A 17,034-nucleotide genomic window follows, 5' to 3' on the forward strand; every position below is an offset into this window, starting at 1 on the left:
CTGTGGGATTTTCCAGGCAAGATCACTGGAATGGGGTACCATTTCCTACTCCAGGGGATCTTCCTGATCTAGGGATTGGACCCATGTCTCCTGTATTGTCAGGTGTATTCTTTGCCACTGAACTGGGCTACCTGGGAAGCCTCCAATGCAGGAGACATGGGTTCAGACCCTGATCAGAGAACTGACATCATTGAATGCTGTATGATGTGGCAAAAAAAAAAAAAAAGCATCACAGGAACTGACATTTATGGCCTGTGACATTCCAGATACTGGGCAGGTGATTTGCACGTGTTATACCACTCAGAGGTCTCAATAACCTGTACAGTGGTTATCAATATCCCCCCTTTACAGATGATGGCAAAGAATAAGGAGTTCATTTGAGACTGTATATTTAGCAAGATACAGAGGTTGATTCCAATCTTAGGTCTTTTGAGTCCCAAGTTCAATCTTTTTTCATTGTACAAAACTGCTGCTTATGTTTGATGGGGAGATGAAGGAAACTTGAGTAAAAGGGGGAGATCCATGGAAGATCAGTACCAGAATCATGGATGAGGGACCCTGAAGACAAGGCCAAAGTGTGTCTGCATCGTTCACTTTAGCAGTGAATTCTTTGCCACCTGCTGTTGCCAAATGACTATTTATGGTGTGTCTTGGTGATTTCCCGCAAGTCATTCATTCAATAAACAAATCATTACTAAACTCTACTGTGTGCTAGACACTGGTCCAAGTGTTCAGAGTACAGCAGAGGACAAGATAGATAAAGATTACCACCCTCGTGGAGCCCACATCCTAGCTGGATTGTAACAAGAGATTGTAAACATCTTTGGAGCAGGAACTGGATGCTTAATTTAGCACCTATACCACATTATCCCTATGGAATCAATGCTGAAAGAATATTCTTCAGACCTGTTGATCCATGAACAATTGACCTTGAAGAACCCACCTTCAATTTCCCATTTGAAAAGTGTACCCTGTGGTATACTTTCAGTTTCCCATTTGAATATATGTCAATAGTGACATTGCCCTGTTTTGCCAGACTCCAGACTTGAGATCCATGATGGCAAAGGCATGGTACCAGCAGCAGCTTCCCATGGCAGACACTGATCCCTGTTGATCCCAACACTCCTTTCAGATCTGATGGAAAGACTGGCCAGTCATCACCTATCAACCTCTTTGTCGTCCCTGTCATTTCGTTTACATGAAGCTAATGGAGGAGATTGGCCAATCCAGGCTCTGCTAGTGGGATTTAATTTTTTTTTTCTTTTTTGTGTTTTCACAGGGAAAAAGATGTGATAAGAAGTCTCTCATTACAATTAGAACTGAGTGCCAGTCCTGCTTAGTCAGCTTTGGAATAAAGTGCCCAGATGGTTATACCAAGATTACCAACGGCACTGTGGGAATCCGAGATTGCAGGTACTCATCATGGGATAATGTGCTGGAGTCTTGGAAATTAAGGGATTGTGATCCAAATGGAAACTTCCCAACTTAAAACTACAAAGCATTTCCATGATTTTTTCTTGTTCTAAGGTTATACTGAGCCCAGACTTCAGCAACTCACAACTATGACCATGAGTCTAAAAATTATATTACGATTCACATTTTCATACAAAATTGATTACATTGCATTGCACAGAAATATTCTCCTCTCATCTTGCCCTTCTTTATTTTGAACATCTGGGGTTTGTTTCCTCTGGAAAGAGTTCTAGTGAGAGCCTGTTAAAAAGCTTTGGGTCTTCCTTTGAAACTAATACAACATTGTAAAGCAACTATACTCCAATTAAAATTAATTTTTAAAGGCTTTGGTTCCAATAGTCATCTTACTAACCAGCTCTGCATCCTGATACTATAGAACCTGGAGAAGGGAGACAGATTTGTTTCATTTTAGGTGAGTGTTGCATTCTTGAAGACCTCTTTTTGACCTCAAAACTCTCATAATTCAAATTTAATCCTTACAAAGATGACAAGCATTTCTGCCCACCAGCTCATGAATGCATCCAGGCAGCTCAAATGCAAACACAAATTTAATTTACTCAGTCTCCTAATTTAAAAATTAAACTATTCAATGAGTTTGCTTTTAATTCAGGGATGAGGGACTGGAAAAATTTTGTATAAAATGAAACAATTAACTCTGTTATATTATACTATTTTAAATTCACGTTTACTTAATGCAGCTGTGCATCATTACATGCTAAGTCACTTTAGTCATGTCCGACTCTTTGTGAGCCCATGGACTATAGCCCCCCAGGCTCCTCTGTCCATGCGATTCTCCAGGCAAGAATACTGGAGTGGGTTGTCATGCCCTCCTTCGGGGATCTTCCCAAACCCAGCAATCAAACCCAAATCTCTTAAGTCTTTTGCATTGGCAGGCGGGCTCGTTGCCGCTAGTGCCACCTGGGAAGCCCTAATGCAGTTAACTGTACTATATTCTAAAACCCCAAGTCATCATTTTTAATAGAAGTTTCCCAGCATTAACTGGCCTGGTATTAGCAAGGATGTGCAGCAGTTGACCACTCAGTTACTAAAGTAGGCACAATTGGCAACCAGATTCTCTGAGAAAGTACATCAGAAAGATTTGGGGCTCAAGGTTAAAATTACAGGTGGACTTAGAACACTCTTTATACTGTACTCTTCACGACCAAAGTGGGCACTTGGTTATGTGCCCCCCCCACTTCTTCCCCTTCCCACAAACACAAGGAATATGATTATTGCACGCATGCTATCTATTTTAGATAGATAGCATAGATTTTAGATAGATTTTATCTATCTGTTTTAGAACTGGGGACATTTATGCTGAAACAAATCCAAGGCTGGTTTTTTAATATAAAATTTTAATTGAAATATAGCTGATCTACAGTGTTAATTTCATGTAGACAGCAAAGTGATTCAGTTATATACATGTATTCTTTTTCTTTATAGTTTATGACAAGATACCGAATATAGTTCCCTGTGCTATACAGTAGGTCCTTGTTGTTTATCTCTTTTATATATAATAGTGCATGTCTGTTAATCCCTCCTAATTTACCACCCCCCCCCCCAACTTTCCCCTTTGGTAACCATAAGTTTGTTTTCTATGCCATGCCTGGTTCTTGAGGGGACATTTCATTTTCCTTTGTGCTCTCCATTTCCCCTTCTTTGTGAAGAAATGTCCATGCCAGTATGTTCAGCCTTTCAAAGAAATAATCAACACTATCTCCAACTCGAGTGCCCACAAAGCCAGTAGCTCTGCAGTTAATCAGCAATGTTCCAGGGACTGGTTTAGGGATACAGCCTTGAACTCAGCATCACACTATTCTTAATGGCCCAATGAAAAGAAATGACAGTCATGGAAGAATGCTCTAGATACACTGCAGTCATGTCCTGGAATAAGCCATCCATGCAAAGATCTCTGTAAATAGACAAGTGTTTAACCTCCGTAGAATATCTGTTCTTCAGCTGGTACAAAAACTGTTCCAAGGAACTCATGATTCTCTCTCAAGGAAACCATGGCAAATATTGCTCCCTACCTTAGAACACCTCTCACAGAAATTTTCCATCTAAAGCATCTGCAAAAAATTTACAAGTCCTAAATGATCAGTTTATTTTGAAGCCACAGATACTGTGTATCATGTAACGCTTGAACTTTCCCTTCTTTCACTGGCTGCTAGGATGGTCAGAGACAAATCTGAAGTCTACATCTAACATATGCCTAGAACCTAATATCATTTCTTTTATCAGTTAACTCTATTTCTAACATTTTCGATATTTCACCCTTATTTCATCCTTCCCTGATTTTTTTCATCCAGCTCTTACATTAAAGATGAATCATGATTAAGCTTTCTTTCACCTAGGAAACAAAATGTGTTCAATCTACATATTTTTAAATATAGGCAAGTGTAAAGACCTGAATTAAAACCTATGGCAATCTCACTGCCCAGAGTTCACTGAGTTGCTGTAACCATGGGTGAACATCCACTTTTTCCCTTCAAGGTACACGTTTGAGGTCAGAGCATACTCCCTGTCTCTGCCCGGATGCCGCCATATCTGTAGGAGGGATTATCTCCAGCCTCAGTGCTGTCCAGGCCACTGGGGCCCAGACTGCATGGGTAAGTGGCCTGCATGTTTCTTTGATATTTGCTTCTCAATGTCTCACTGTACAGGAAATCAAGAGGAAGGAAAGAGAATGTTAGCATCTTTTTCTAGAAAGTTCCTTTTCCATCCATATGTGGAAAACCTTTTCAGCCCTGTCAGCTTTTATATTGATATCCGCTTTTCTCTCTTTTGGAATCTCTCTTTAAGACAATTCCTTTACAAAGAAAAGGGGGCAATTGAAAGGATATTCATTTTTATAAAAGACTTTACTAGCCATAGAAATGGAGAAGGAAATGACAACCCACTCCAGTGTTCTTGCCTGGAGAATCCCAGGGACGGGGGAGCCTGGTGGGCTGCCGTCTATGGGGTCGCACAGAGTTGGACACGACTGAAGCGACTGAGCAGCAGCAGCAGCCATAGAAAGGGAGTAAGATGCTGGGCTAGTATGATCTCAACACAATTTTCTTTAAGAAGACATTTGATTACAGTATCTCAAAAACTGTAGGTATTGTTTAGCAACCAAAATAATAATTAACTTTTCTGAAAAATTGTCTGAGGGTGCAGTAGCAAGCTCTGTAATGACCAGGCTCCATTGTAAGAAGAACCACTGGCCAAACCTGAGCCAGTGGCATAGTTTGAACTCCTGTGGTCAAATATAACATTCCTCAGCTGAAACTGAACTTTTATCTTGATTAAAGATGTTGACCCTCAAGCAGTGACTAAGTCCCTGATAGTTCAGTTCAGTCGCTCAGTTGTGTCTGATTCTTTGTGACCCCATGAATTGCAGCACACCAGGCCTCCCTGTCCATCACCAACTCCTGGAGTTCACTCAGACTCACGTCCATCAAGTCCATGATGCCATCCAGACATCTCATCCTGGGTCGTCCCCTTCTCCTCCTGCCCCCAATCCCTCCCAGCATCAGGGTCTTTTCCAACGAGTCAACTCTTCGCATGAGGTGGCCAAACTACTGGAGTTTCAGCTTTAGCATCATTCCTTCCAAAGAACACCCAGGACTGATCTCCGTTAGAATGGACTGGTTGGATCTCCTTGCAGTCCAAGGGACTCTCAAGAGTCTTCTCCAACATGACAGTTCAAACGCATCAATTCTTCGGCACTCAGCTTTCTTCACAGTCCAACTCTCACATCCATACATGACCACAGGAAAAACCATAGCCTTGACTAGATGGACCTTAGTCGGCAAAGTAATGTCTCTGCTTTTGAATATACTATCTAGGTTGGTCATAACTTTTCTTCCAAGGAGTAAGCATCTTTTGATTTAATGGCTGCAGTCACCATCTACAGTGATTTTGGAGCCCAAAAAAATAAAGTCTGACACTGTTTCTACTGTTTCCCCATCTATTTCCCATGAAGTGATGGGACCAGATGCCATGATCTTCATTTTCTGAATGTTGAGCTTTAAGCCAACTTTTTTGCTCTCCTCTTTCACTTTCATCAAGAGGCTTTTGAGTTCCTCTTCACTTTCTGCCATAAGGGTGGTGTCATCTGCATATCTGAGGTTATTGATATTTCTCCCAGCAATCTTGATTCCAGCTTGTATTTCTTCCAGTCCAGCGTTTCTCATGATGTACTCTGCATAGAAATTAAATAAGCAGGGTGACAGTATACAGCCTTGATGTACTCCTTTTCCTATTTGGAACCAGTCTGTTGTTCCATGTCCAGTTTTAACTGTTGCTTCCTGGCCTGCATACAGATTTCTCAAGAGGCAGGTCAGGTGGTCTGGTATTCCCATCTCTTTCAGAATTTTCCACAGTTTATTGTGATCCACACAATCAAAGGCTTTGGCATAATCAATAAAGCAGAAATAGATGTTTTTCTGGAACTCTCTTGCTTTTTCCATGATCCAGCAGATGTTGGCAATTTGATCTCTGGTTCCTCTGCCTTTTCTAAAACCAGCTTGAACATCAGGAAGTTCACAGTTCACGTATTGCTGAAGTCTGGCTTGGAGAATTTTGAGCATTACTTTACTAGCATGTGAGATGAGTGCAATTGTGCGGTACTTTGAGCATTCTTTGGCATTGCCTTTCTTTGGGATTGGAATGAAAACTGACCTTTTCCAGTCCTGTGGCCACTGTTGAGTTTTCCAAATTTGCTGGCATATTAAGTGCAGCACTTTCACAGCATCATCTTTCAGGATTTGAAACCCCTCAACTGGAATTCCATCACCTCCACTAGCTTTGTTCATAGTGATGCTTTCTAAGGCCCACTTGACTTCACATTCCAAGATGTCTGACTCTGGATTAGTGATCACATCATCATGATTATCTGGGTCATGAAGATCTTTTTTGTATAGTTCTTCCGTGTATTCTTGCCACCTCTTCTTAATATCTTCTGCTTCTGTTAGGTCCATACCATTTCTGTCCTTTATCGAGCCCATCTTTGCATGAAATGTTCCCTTGGGATCTCTAATTTTCTTGAAGAGATCTCTAGTCTTTCCCATTCTGTTGTTTTCTTCTATTTCTTTGCATTGATCGCTGAGGAAGGCTTTCTTATCTCTTCTTGCTATTCTTTGGAACTCTGCATTCAGATGCATATATCTTTCCTTTTCTCCTTTGCTTTTTGCCTCTCTTCTTTTCACAGCTATTTGTAAGGCCTCCCCAGACAGCCATTTTGCTTCTTTGCATTTCTTTTCCATGAGGATGGTCTTGATCCTTGTTTCCTGTACAATGTCACGAACCTCATTCCACAGTTCATCAGGCACTCTATCTATCAGATCTAGACCCTTAAATCTATTTCTCATTTCCACTGTATAATCATAAGGGATTTGATTTAGGTCATACCTAAATGGTCTAGTGGTTTTCCCTACTTTCTTCAGTTTGAGTCTGAATTTGGCAATAAGGAGTTCATGATCTGAGCCACAGTCAGCTCCCGGTCTTGTTTTTGTTGACTGTATAGAGCTTCTCCATCTTTGGCTGCAAAGAATATAATCAATCTGATTTCAGTGTTGACCATCTGGTGATGTCCATGTGTAGAGTCTTCTCTTGTGTTGTTGGAAGAGGGTGTTTGCTATGACCAGTGCATTTTCTTGGCAAAACTCTGTTAGTCTTTGCCCTGCTTCATTCCGCATTCCAAGGCCAAATTTGCCTGTTACTCCAGGTGTTTCTTGACTTCCTACTTTTGCATTCCAGTCCCCTATAATGAAAAGGACATCTTTTTTGGGTGTTAGTTCTAAAAGATCTTGTAGGTCTTCATAAAACTGGTCAACTTCAGTTTCTTCAGCATTACTGGTTGGGGCATAGACTTGGATAACTCTGATGTTGAACGGTTTGCCTTGGAGATGAACAGAGATCATTCTGTCATTTTTGAGATTGCATCCAAGTACTGCATTTCAGACTCTTTTGTTGAGCATGATGGCTACTCCACTTCTTCTGAGGGTTTCCTGCCCGCAGTAGTAGATGTAATGGTCATCTGAGTTAAATTCACCCTTTCCAGTCCATTTTAGTTTGCTGATTCCTAGAATGTTGACTTTCATCCTTGCCATCTCTTGTTTGACCACTTCCAATTTGCCTTTTTTTCATGGACCTGACATTCCAGGTTCCTATGCAATATTGCTCTTTACAGCATCGGATCTTGCTTCTATCACCAGTCACATCCACAACTGGGTATTGTTTTTGCTTTGGGTCCATTCCTTCATTCTTTCTGGAGTTATTTCTCCACTGATCTCCAGTAGCATATTGGGCACCTAATGACCTGGGGAGTTCCTCTTTTGGTATCCTATCATTTTGCCTTTTCCTACTGTTCATGGGGTTCTCAAGGCAAGAATACTGAAGTGGCTTGCCATTCCCTTCTCCAGTGGACCACATTCTGTCAGGCCTCTCCACCATGACCCGCCCGTCTTGGGTTGCCCCGCGGGCATGGCTTGGTTCCATTGAGTTAGACAAGGCTGTGGCCCTAGTGTGATTAGATTGACTAGTTTTCTGTGAGTATGGTTTCAGTGTGTCTGCCCTCTGATGGCCTCTTGCAACACCTACCATCTTACTTGGGTTTCTCTTATCTTGGCGTGGGGTATCTCTTCACGGCTGCTCCAGCAAAGCACAGCCGCTGCTCCTTACCTTGGACGAAGGGTATCTCCTTACCACCTCCGTTCCTGACCATCGTGGGATAGCTCCTCTAGGCCTTCCTGTGCCTGCGCAGCCACCACTCCTCGGGCTGCTCCTCCCGGCCGCCGGCCCTGGCCTCGGGCGTGGGTGGCTCCTCCCAGCTGCTGCCCCTGGCCTCAGGCTCTGGATGGCTCCTCAAGGTCACCACCCCTGGCCCTGGGCGCGAGGTGGCTTCTCCTGGCCGCCCCTGATCTCGGACGTGGGGTGTCTCCTCCCAGCCACCACTGGCCTCGGACGTGGGGTAGCTCCTCTCGGCCACTGCCCCTGACCTCGGACGCGGGGTGTCTCCTCCTGGCCACTGCCCCTGACCGCAAACATGCTAATTACATGAGATCCCTTTTGGAGAGGGAAGGATAGTAAAAATCAGGCATTTTTATTCATGAATTTACCATCACTTTCCATCTTCTAAGATGTAATGAAAACATCTTAAGGATCTACTTAAAGGGAGAGATTAGTTCTCTTTTGCTTTGTGTTTTCTCATTAAAATAACATGAGCAAATTGTACATAGCTTGTAGAATTTAGAAAGGTATAAAGAAAGAGGAAAAAATAGTGACTTGTATTCTATCACACATAGAAAACTATAAATACTTTGCAGCCGTTAAAAAGAATTCATTTGAATCAGTTCTGATGAGATGGATGAAACTGGAGCCGATTATACAGAGTGAAGTAAGCCAGAAAGAAAAACACCAATACAGTATACTAACACATATATATGGAATTTAGAAAGATGGCAATGACAACCCTGTATGCAAGACAGGAAAAAAGACACAGCTGTGTATAACGGACTTTTGGACTCAGAGGGAGAGGGAGAGGGTGGGATGATTTGGGAGAATGGCATTCTATCATGTATACTATCATGTAAGAATTGAATCGCCAGTCCATGTCTGACGCAGGATACAGCATGCTCGGGGTTGGTGCATGGGGATGACCCACTGAGATGTTATGGGGAGAGAGGTGGGAGGGGGGTTCATGTTTGGGAACACATGTAAGAATTAAAGAGTTTTTTAAAAAAAAGCATATAAAAAAAAAAGAAAACTATAAATACTTTGGCTTATTTCCTTGTTCCTTCCCCCCGCCCCATATTGCTTGTAAATAGTTGAGCCCATATTATGTGCATAATATTGCCTGTTTTTTTTTAACTAGTGATTAAATGAAAAATAATTTCAATTTACTCAATACTGCTGACATTAGGTACTAGAGAAGTAGTTGGCCTATATAATCTGATTTAATTCTTAAGACACATCTTTAAGTTACACTTTCATATCCCCATCCTGCCTATGAGAATTACAATTTAAAGATTGACTCTTGCCTCTCTCTTTGGAGTCAGTAGATGAAGCAACTTCAAGTTCAGGGCTGCCTGTCACCAAAGTCTGCTCACTTTCTACTCTGTCCCACTGCCTGGAGCAGAATTTGTCTTAAAAAAAAAAAAAAAGGACTTCCCAGTATATTTCTAATTTCTCTTTTTTTCTACAAGTATTTTTTATTTGTTCCCATGGTTTTATTAATTGTAATTGTTGTGTAATAATGTAAGTTACAGGTATACAATACAGTGATTCACAGTTTTTAAAGTTTACACTCCACTTATAAAATACTGTTACATTCCCTGTGTTGTACAGCATATCCTTGTAGCTTATTTTGCACCAAATAGTTTGTACCTCTTCATCTCCTACTTTAATCTTTGCCTCTCTCCCTTCCTTCTCTCCCACAGGTAGCCACTACTTCATTCTCTATATCTGTGAGGTTGCTTATACTGACTAGTTTGTTACATTTTTAAACCCCATATATAAGCATCATACAATATTTGTCTTTCTCTGACTTATTTCACTTAGCATAATACCCTCCAAGTTTATCCATGTTGTTGCAAATGGCAACATTTCATTCTTTTTTTATGACTGAGTCATATTCCATTATATATACCACGTCTTCTTTATCCATTCATCAGTTGATGGGATCTTGGGTTGCTTTAATATATTATCTTGGCAATTGTAAGTAATGCTGATATGAATATTGGAGTGCATATCTCTTTCAAATATATACACAGGAATGGAATTGTTGGATCATATGGTAGTTCCCTGGTGGCTTAGACAGTAAAGAATCTACCTTCAATGTGGGAGACCCGAGTTCGATCCCTGGGTCGGGAAGATCCCCCTGGAGAAGGAAATGGCAACCCACTCCAGTATTCTTGCCTGGAGAATCCCATGGACAGAGGAGCCTGGCAGGTTACAGTCCATGGGGTCACAAAGAGTCAGACACTACTGAGCTACTTCACTATGGTAGTTTTAATTTTAGTTTTTTGAGGAACCTCCAAAATGTTTTCCACGGTGGCTACGCCAATTTACATTTCCACCAACAGTGTACAAAGGTTGCCTTTTCTCCACATCCTTCCAACATTTGTTGGCTGTGTTCTTTTCGATGATAACCATAGTAGCAGGTGTGAGGTGACATGTCATTGCGGTTTTGATGTGCATTTTCCTGATAATTAGTGGTGTTGAGCATTCTAATTTTTCTTCTGTTTGGTAGGTCCCTTCAGCCCTCTCAGTCAATTTCTGGATCATGCTCCTTACCCTGGGAAGCTCAAGGTTTGGGGTTTAGGGTACCCTGGCCCTTCTCTGTTAACCATTCTGCTCTGTTTCACCTTAACATGTTGGCACTTTGTGTTCTAGGAGTTGGTCACATCAGAATGAAGCAATTAACCCAGACATCCAGATGTCGTGAACTTTCTTTTAAGCACCAGATAGGGTCATGGTCACATCCAGTTCACAGAATCATCCTGATAAAATTGAATTTTTTATTTGCTTTTCTATTTCTAATCCACAGAAACTAATGTGATCTTAAGTTAATTAGACACACAGTAGACAAGAAAAGGCTTTGTCTGAGAAGCAGTAGTGAAAGTGAACATATCCAGTCTAGTGAATAACAGACCACAGCCCAGAGAGCAAAAGAACCCAGGGCCCGCTACCAGAAGTTTGAGGTTTGAACCTATTCCCCTCATCGCTAATTTGGGCAAATGATTTGCTGCTCCTCCAACAGTCTCCATAGCTATCAAATGAGGGTAGAGTCCTACCTTACAAAACTCTAAGAGGGATTTTAAAACATCAATATAGCAAAAGTACTTAGTAGAGTCTATGACACAAAGAAAGCTTTGTGTAAACATTTTATGAATGAATGAACGAGAGAATCAGAGTCAAACAGACCACTGATCATGAAAGGCAAGTAAAATGACTCCCTTTCTCTGAGCTCCTTTTAAACAGTGAGGCCTTCATAAAACAGTCAACAGGGTTCAAAATCTCTGGTGGGTTTCATGCATCACACTGGCTACACCAAAACTGTGGCAATACTTGCACCTACAATAGAAGGAGTCACAGATTTCCTTGAATATTCAGGCCTTTCCTTGTGATAGGTCTCAAGGCCAGAGAAACAGAATGTGGAAACCAAGGTCAGGACATTTTTCTGCTGTTCTCTCGTTGGGGCAGAAGGGCACTCCCATTTATCTTCATCTTCCAAACATACCAAACATCTCAAAAGGCTTCCTTCCTTTGGCTCAGGAAAGAGATAAATGCTCTACTTGGCTGTGTATTTCACCTCTCCCATTTTGCAGTGATGACAAGTGAGATCTTGATTATTGCTTTACATTGCTGAAAGGATAAGGCCATTTCAGAGCCACTGACATACGTCTATCCTTCTTTTTGAGGAAGTACAAGCCCTGGAACAGGCTTCTTTCCAAGGCAAGGGCTGAATCCACTTCCTTCTCAATGCCATTGACAAAGACATTCACAGTCAACACCTCTGGGTTACCTTTTAAATTATTTTCATAGTGCCTTATGCAAAATTAGATAATTCAATGCTAAACTCTGAAAACTGAGAAAACAAAGAAAAGCACACAGAAAGAACTGATTCATCTTCTAAAATTAGGAATAAGGCAGGAATTCTCCCCGGGGGGAAAAATATGTCATCCTAATGTCAGAAAGATGTTTCTACTCAGGGTTACCTTGCTTCTCCCTCATTAAAACTTGTACAGCCTTATCAAAACTGTGTATGGGAGTTTCTTCTGATAAGCACAAAAACATTTTTAACCTTGAAACTTAATCACATTTGAACAACCAAAATTCTATTTCAGAGGAAATGGATGTTTCAATTTGAACATCCCAGTTCTTTTTTATCCTATTATGAACTTTAGCAGATTTTTGCAAAATCTCAAGAGCATCAGAAAAACAATGTGGGTGTAGGGTTACACAGAAACTCAATTGTTTCCATCTGATTATTGAATATAGAAATGGCCTTGATGCTTTGTGAAGTCAATGTCATCAAATTAGGCACATTTATTTTTTTGCGTCATGTCACTGCATCTTCAGACTTCTTATCCTTTCCTCTTGTATGTTTCCTGCCATTCACTGCCTGGGTTGCAAATAATGGACTACGTGGATTTGAAAACACTCTGTGAGGCATGTCCTTCTTGGCTGTGAGTGACAAATTCACACTGAGTTCACACGAGGAAGCTAGTTTCATATCAGTTTCCCAGGCAGACAATTCCAGCTAGAGCTGTCAGTGGAATATTCACCATTTTTACAAACCAGGACAAAGTCTCTGTCTAGCACTGTGCAGCAGGCTTTGAAACAAAGACAGTGGCACAAGTGGCCGCCTCTGGAGTTCCTTGAGAGATGAAGTTACAGGGAGGTCCCTGGCCTCTTGCTGGCCAGGAAGTTCGTTATCTGCCTTTGAAAGAACAGAACGTCTGATGATTTGCTGACACCTTGTCTGGGTAAGCCTCCTGCGTGAGCAAAGTCACGATGTGAGACCCTCAGAGCAGTGGTGATCACAGGGAAATGTGATAATGACCGAAAATAGCTTTATCAGCTGCCTGAGCCCTCCCCCAAGTTTCAGAAACATGCTTTGAGAACAAATGCTAGAAGAGCTTTCTCAAGGGTGGTTGCTGAGAATGTCAATTCTCACCAACTTTTTTTCCAAATGAGGGCCTATTGTTGGTTCAGTTGCTCAGTCGTGTCCAACTCTTTGCAACCCCATGGATTGCAACATGCCAGGCTGCCCTGTCCTTCACCATCTCTGGAGCTTGCTCAAACTCATGTCCATCGAGTCGGTGATGCCATCCAACCATCTCGTCCTCTATCATCCCCTTCTCCTCCTACCCCCAATCCCTCCCAGCATCAGAGTCTTTTCCAATGAGTCATCTCTTCGCATGAGGTGGCCAAAGTATTGGAGTTTCAGCTTTAGCATCAGTCCTTCCAATGAACACCCAGGACTGATTTCCTTTAGAATGGACTGGTTGGATCTCTTTGCAGTCCAAGAGACTCTCAAGAGTCTTCTACAACACCACAGAAGGGACCTGAGGTAATAGAAAATGACTTGAGACCCAGTAAAGAAATGTACACTTTTAAAATTTGATTTTAAAACCAAACAAGTTGTTTTCACAAATTGTTAAAATGTTCAACATAGGACAACAGATGAGGATTCTCCATACTCTCACACTCCTGCTAGCTTTTTTCCAGAGTTCCTTCTAGGGTTGGCCAACTTATAAAATTCAAGCATTTCTTGAGCCCCTGCTGTATGCTGCTTATAGCCTCCTACATGATAAACCCAGTCTCTACCCACAAGGAGCTCACAGATTGAGAGACAGGGATGCAAAACAGACACACCTGAGAGTCCAGGTGAGAACCCGGGGCCTTTGGGGCCTTTGGGGCCTTTTGCAGCTTGCCCAAGGAGAGCCATCTAGTAACTGCAGAACAGAACAGGAAACAAGGGCCATCTTCTGCAGAGCCCCAGCTACAACCCATTCCTGTCTCCTTACCCAAATACCTGGTTGTGTTGCCAAGTCAGCTACCGGGAAAGCAGCCTGTCCTCGACGAGCCTGCTCCTGACAAACTTGCTTCCACTGTTAGCTGGGAGCTTGTCACCTGCCTGGAGCTGATTCCTTGACACCAGAGTCCCCCTTAGTTCCAACCTGGCACTAAGAGGTAATGTGTCTTTACAAAGGTTGTAATCACTAAAGTCAAATTGCCTTTACCACATTCTCCTTCTGAGACCTTGCTAGTTACTTACCCTCCCTGCCCAGTTGCCAGATTTATCAAATAACACTAGAGGATACCCAGTTAAGTCAATTGCAGATAAACAACAAATAGGCATACAATATTTGGGACATGCTTATTCTAAAAAATTATTCATTGTTTATCTGCAATTGAAATTTAACTGGCATCCTATATTTTATCTGGTAAATGAATCCTTTGGTCTCAGTTTTCTCATCTGTAAAACAGAGTTGGTAGTGGAAATATGCATGGGTGCTAAGTTGCTTCAGTCATGTCTGACTCTTTGCGACGCTATGGACTGTAGCCCGCCAGGCTTCCCTGTCCGTGAGATTATCCAGGCAAGATTACAGGAATGGGTTGCCATTCCCTTCTCCAGGGGATCTTCCAGACCCAGCGATTGAACTCTCATGTCTCCTGCATTGGTAGGCTGGTTCTTTACCGCTAGTGCCACCTAGGAAGCTCTGGTGCTACTATGCCTACCTCCAAAGGCGGTGCTGAGGACTAAGGGAGCTGGTACATATAAAGCACCTAGGATGTGCCTGGCCGATAGTAGGCATTCAGAATACGCTCCTTACCAGTTCTGTTTCTGTGGTTCTCAGATCACTGGCTGGCCTCTTTAGTTCAGGAGGTGTGTCTTGGTTTAGTTTTATATTCTAAGCTACTGATCTTGTATAATCTGGCTTGGTGTTAAGGACTCAAAATCTTGAGTTGGGCCTGATTGCAATGGCAACTCCAACACTTACCAGACCTGTGATCTTGGGCAAGTTACTTACCTCTCTGAGCCTGTTTTGTTATCTGTAACCTGGAAAGGAAGACAAGGATGAGAGCTTCCTGTACAGCTGTGAGAATGAGAACATACATGCAAACTGCTTAGCAATAATATGTATTCAACAAGTTCTCTCCATCTATTGTTGAGCTGATAACCACCTCCCCATGTAGGACATTTCTGTGCATCTCATTTTTTTATATGGCTTGTGATCCCTTGGGTTTATTATTTTTCTTCCCACCAGTGTCTGCCTTTCTGTGGACCCCATGGGTCAACCTGATGCCTCAGGTCAAAGCAAAGGCCTGCCCCTCAGAAATGTGGGGACAGTAGTCGGTTGGTCTGCTGAAGTTGCTTTAACAGAATACCATAACAACAGACATTTATTTCTCATAGTTCTAGGGGCTGGGAAGTCCAAGTTCACCATGCCAGCAGCTTTTGGTTCCCAGGGAGGGTCTTCTTTCTGGCTTGCAGATGGCTGCCTTCTCTCTGTGGCCTCACATGGCAGAGAGAAAGCTCTGGTCCCTCTTTCTCTTATAAGGGCTCTAGACTCATCATGGGGTCCCCACCCTCATGATCTCATTTAAACTTAATGATGTCCCAAAGCCTCGCCTCCTAGTGTAATCACGTCGGAGGTCAGGGCATTAGCATATGAATTGGGGAGCACAGATGTCCAGTCCATACATCCAGTGCAGTAGGCATTCACTTTGCCCTTTAGCCTGGTGGGTCACAAGCCACCAGCTGAGATGGCTGGCCAGAATGAGGAACATGCTGCAGAGAAAGCCTCATGTCCCCTGAAGAACATGTGATGCTTAGGCTCAGGAAGACTCCTGGAGACAGCCAATTCCAGCCAGCAGGCGACGCACCCTTAGCCCCGCCATAAGCAGACACTCACTCAATGGGCCCTGCATGGATCAGGCTGCTCATTTCAGAGAAGGAGGCATCTTGAGAAATCAGCCTGAAGCACTGAGGTTGCCATATCAGCCCCTCCCTGCACGCAGGCCCTTGAGGACATGGAGGAAACATTACCAGCTTTGAAGATAATTGAGGGCACTTAGTGAAGGTTTAACTAATTCATTAAATGAATGACTTATAAAATATTTAAGCCATTTAAAATAATTATAAGCAGTTCATTCAGAGAAGCACAATCACAAGTTCTTAAAGTCAGACCAGGCCCGTGTGAATCGTTCTCTCTGAGCCCAGAGGCCTGGTGACCTATCTATGAATTCCTCAGTATCCTCATAGGTAAAATGGTGAATATAACCACTCCATAGGGTGAACAGTAATAGTTCACAGTTGTGGAGATTAAATACACTGATGCAATATGTATACAGTGCTTAGCATTCCACCCGAGTCTCGATTGCTAACAACAACAGCAACAGTAATAATAAAACAGGACAGCACAGAAAGGATAAACAAGTCATATTGGTCTTTCTAGGACCAACATCTGGCCCAGTGGTTTGCTAAATGGTGTTTTGGACCTGAAGAAACACCTCCTGAACATGGATATTTTTACAACTACACCAAAGTATTCTAATGAAAAAACTTAGAGGTTGAAGGTAGGAAATTGTTCCACTTCAGTTCAGTCGCTCAGTCGTGTCTGACTCTTTGCGACCCCATGAATCACAGCACGCGAGGCCTCCCTGTCCATCACCAACACCCAGAGTTCACTCAAACTCATGTACATCGAGTCGATGATGCCGTCCAGACATCTCATCCTCTGTCATCCCCTTCTCCTCCTGCCCCCAAACCCTCCCAGCATCAGAGTCTTTTCCAATAGTCAACTCTTCGCATGAGGTAGCCAAAGTATTGGAGTTTCAGCTTTAGCATCATTCCTTCCAATGAACACCCAGGACTGATCTCCTTTAGAATGGACTGGTTGGATCTCTTTGCAGTCCAAGAGACTCTCAAGAGTCTTCTCCAACACCACAGTTCAAAAGCATCAATTCTTCGGTGCTCAGCCTTCTTCACAGTCCAACTCTCACATCCATACATGACCACTGGAGAAACCATAGCCTTGACTAGATGGACCTTTGTTGGCAAAG

At 42.5% G+C, this 17,034-nt stretch overlaps 1 protein-coding gene across 1 annotated transcript in view; it reads left to right on the forward strand.

The window, feature by feature from the left end:
• The window catches only part of STAB2 (stabilin 2), a 173,283-nt gene that overhangs the window by 3,125 nt on the left and 153,124 nt on the right, over nucleotides 1–17,034 (forward strand). The window contains exons 2-3 of the mRNA XM_068971626.1: nucleotides 1,280–1,413; nucleotides 3,967–4,082. Coding sequence (XP_068827727.1) covers nucleotides 1,280–1,413; nucleotides 3,967–4,082 — 250 coding nt within the window. The remainder of the gene's footprint in view (nucleotides 1–1,279; nucleotides 1,414–3,966; nucleotides 4,083–17,034) is intronic.

The sequence above is a fragment of the Capricornis sumatraensis genome, chromosome 4 (genome assembly GCF_032405125.1).
Source record: "Capricornis sumatraensis isolate serow.1 chromosome 4, serow.2, whole genome shotgun sequence".
Classification (NCBI taxonomy): Eukaryota; Metazoa; Chordata; class Mammalia; order Artiodactyla; family Bovidae; genus Capricornis; species Capricornis sumatraensis.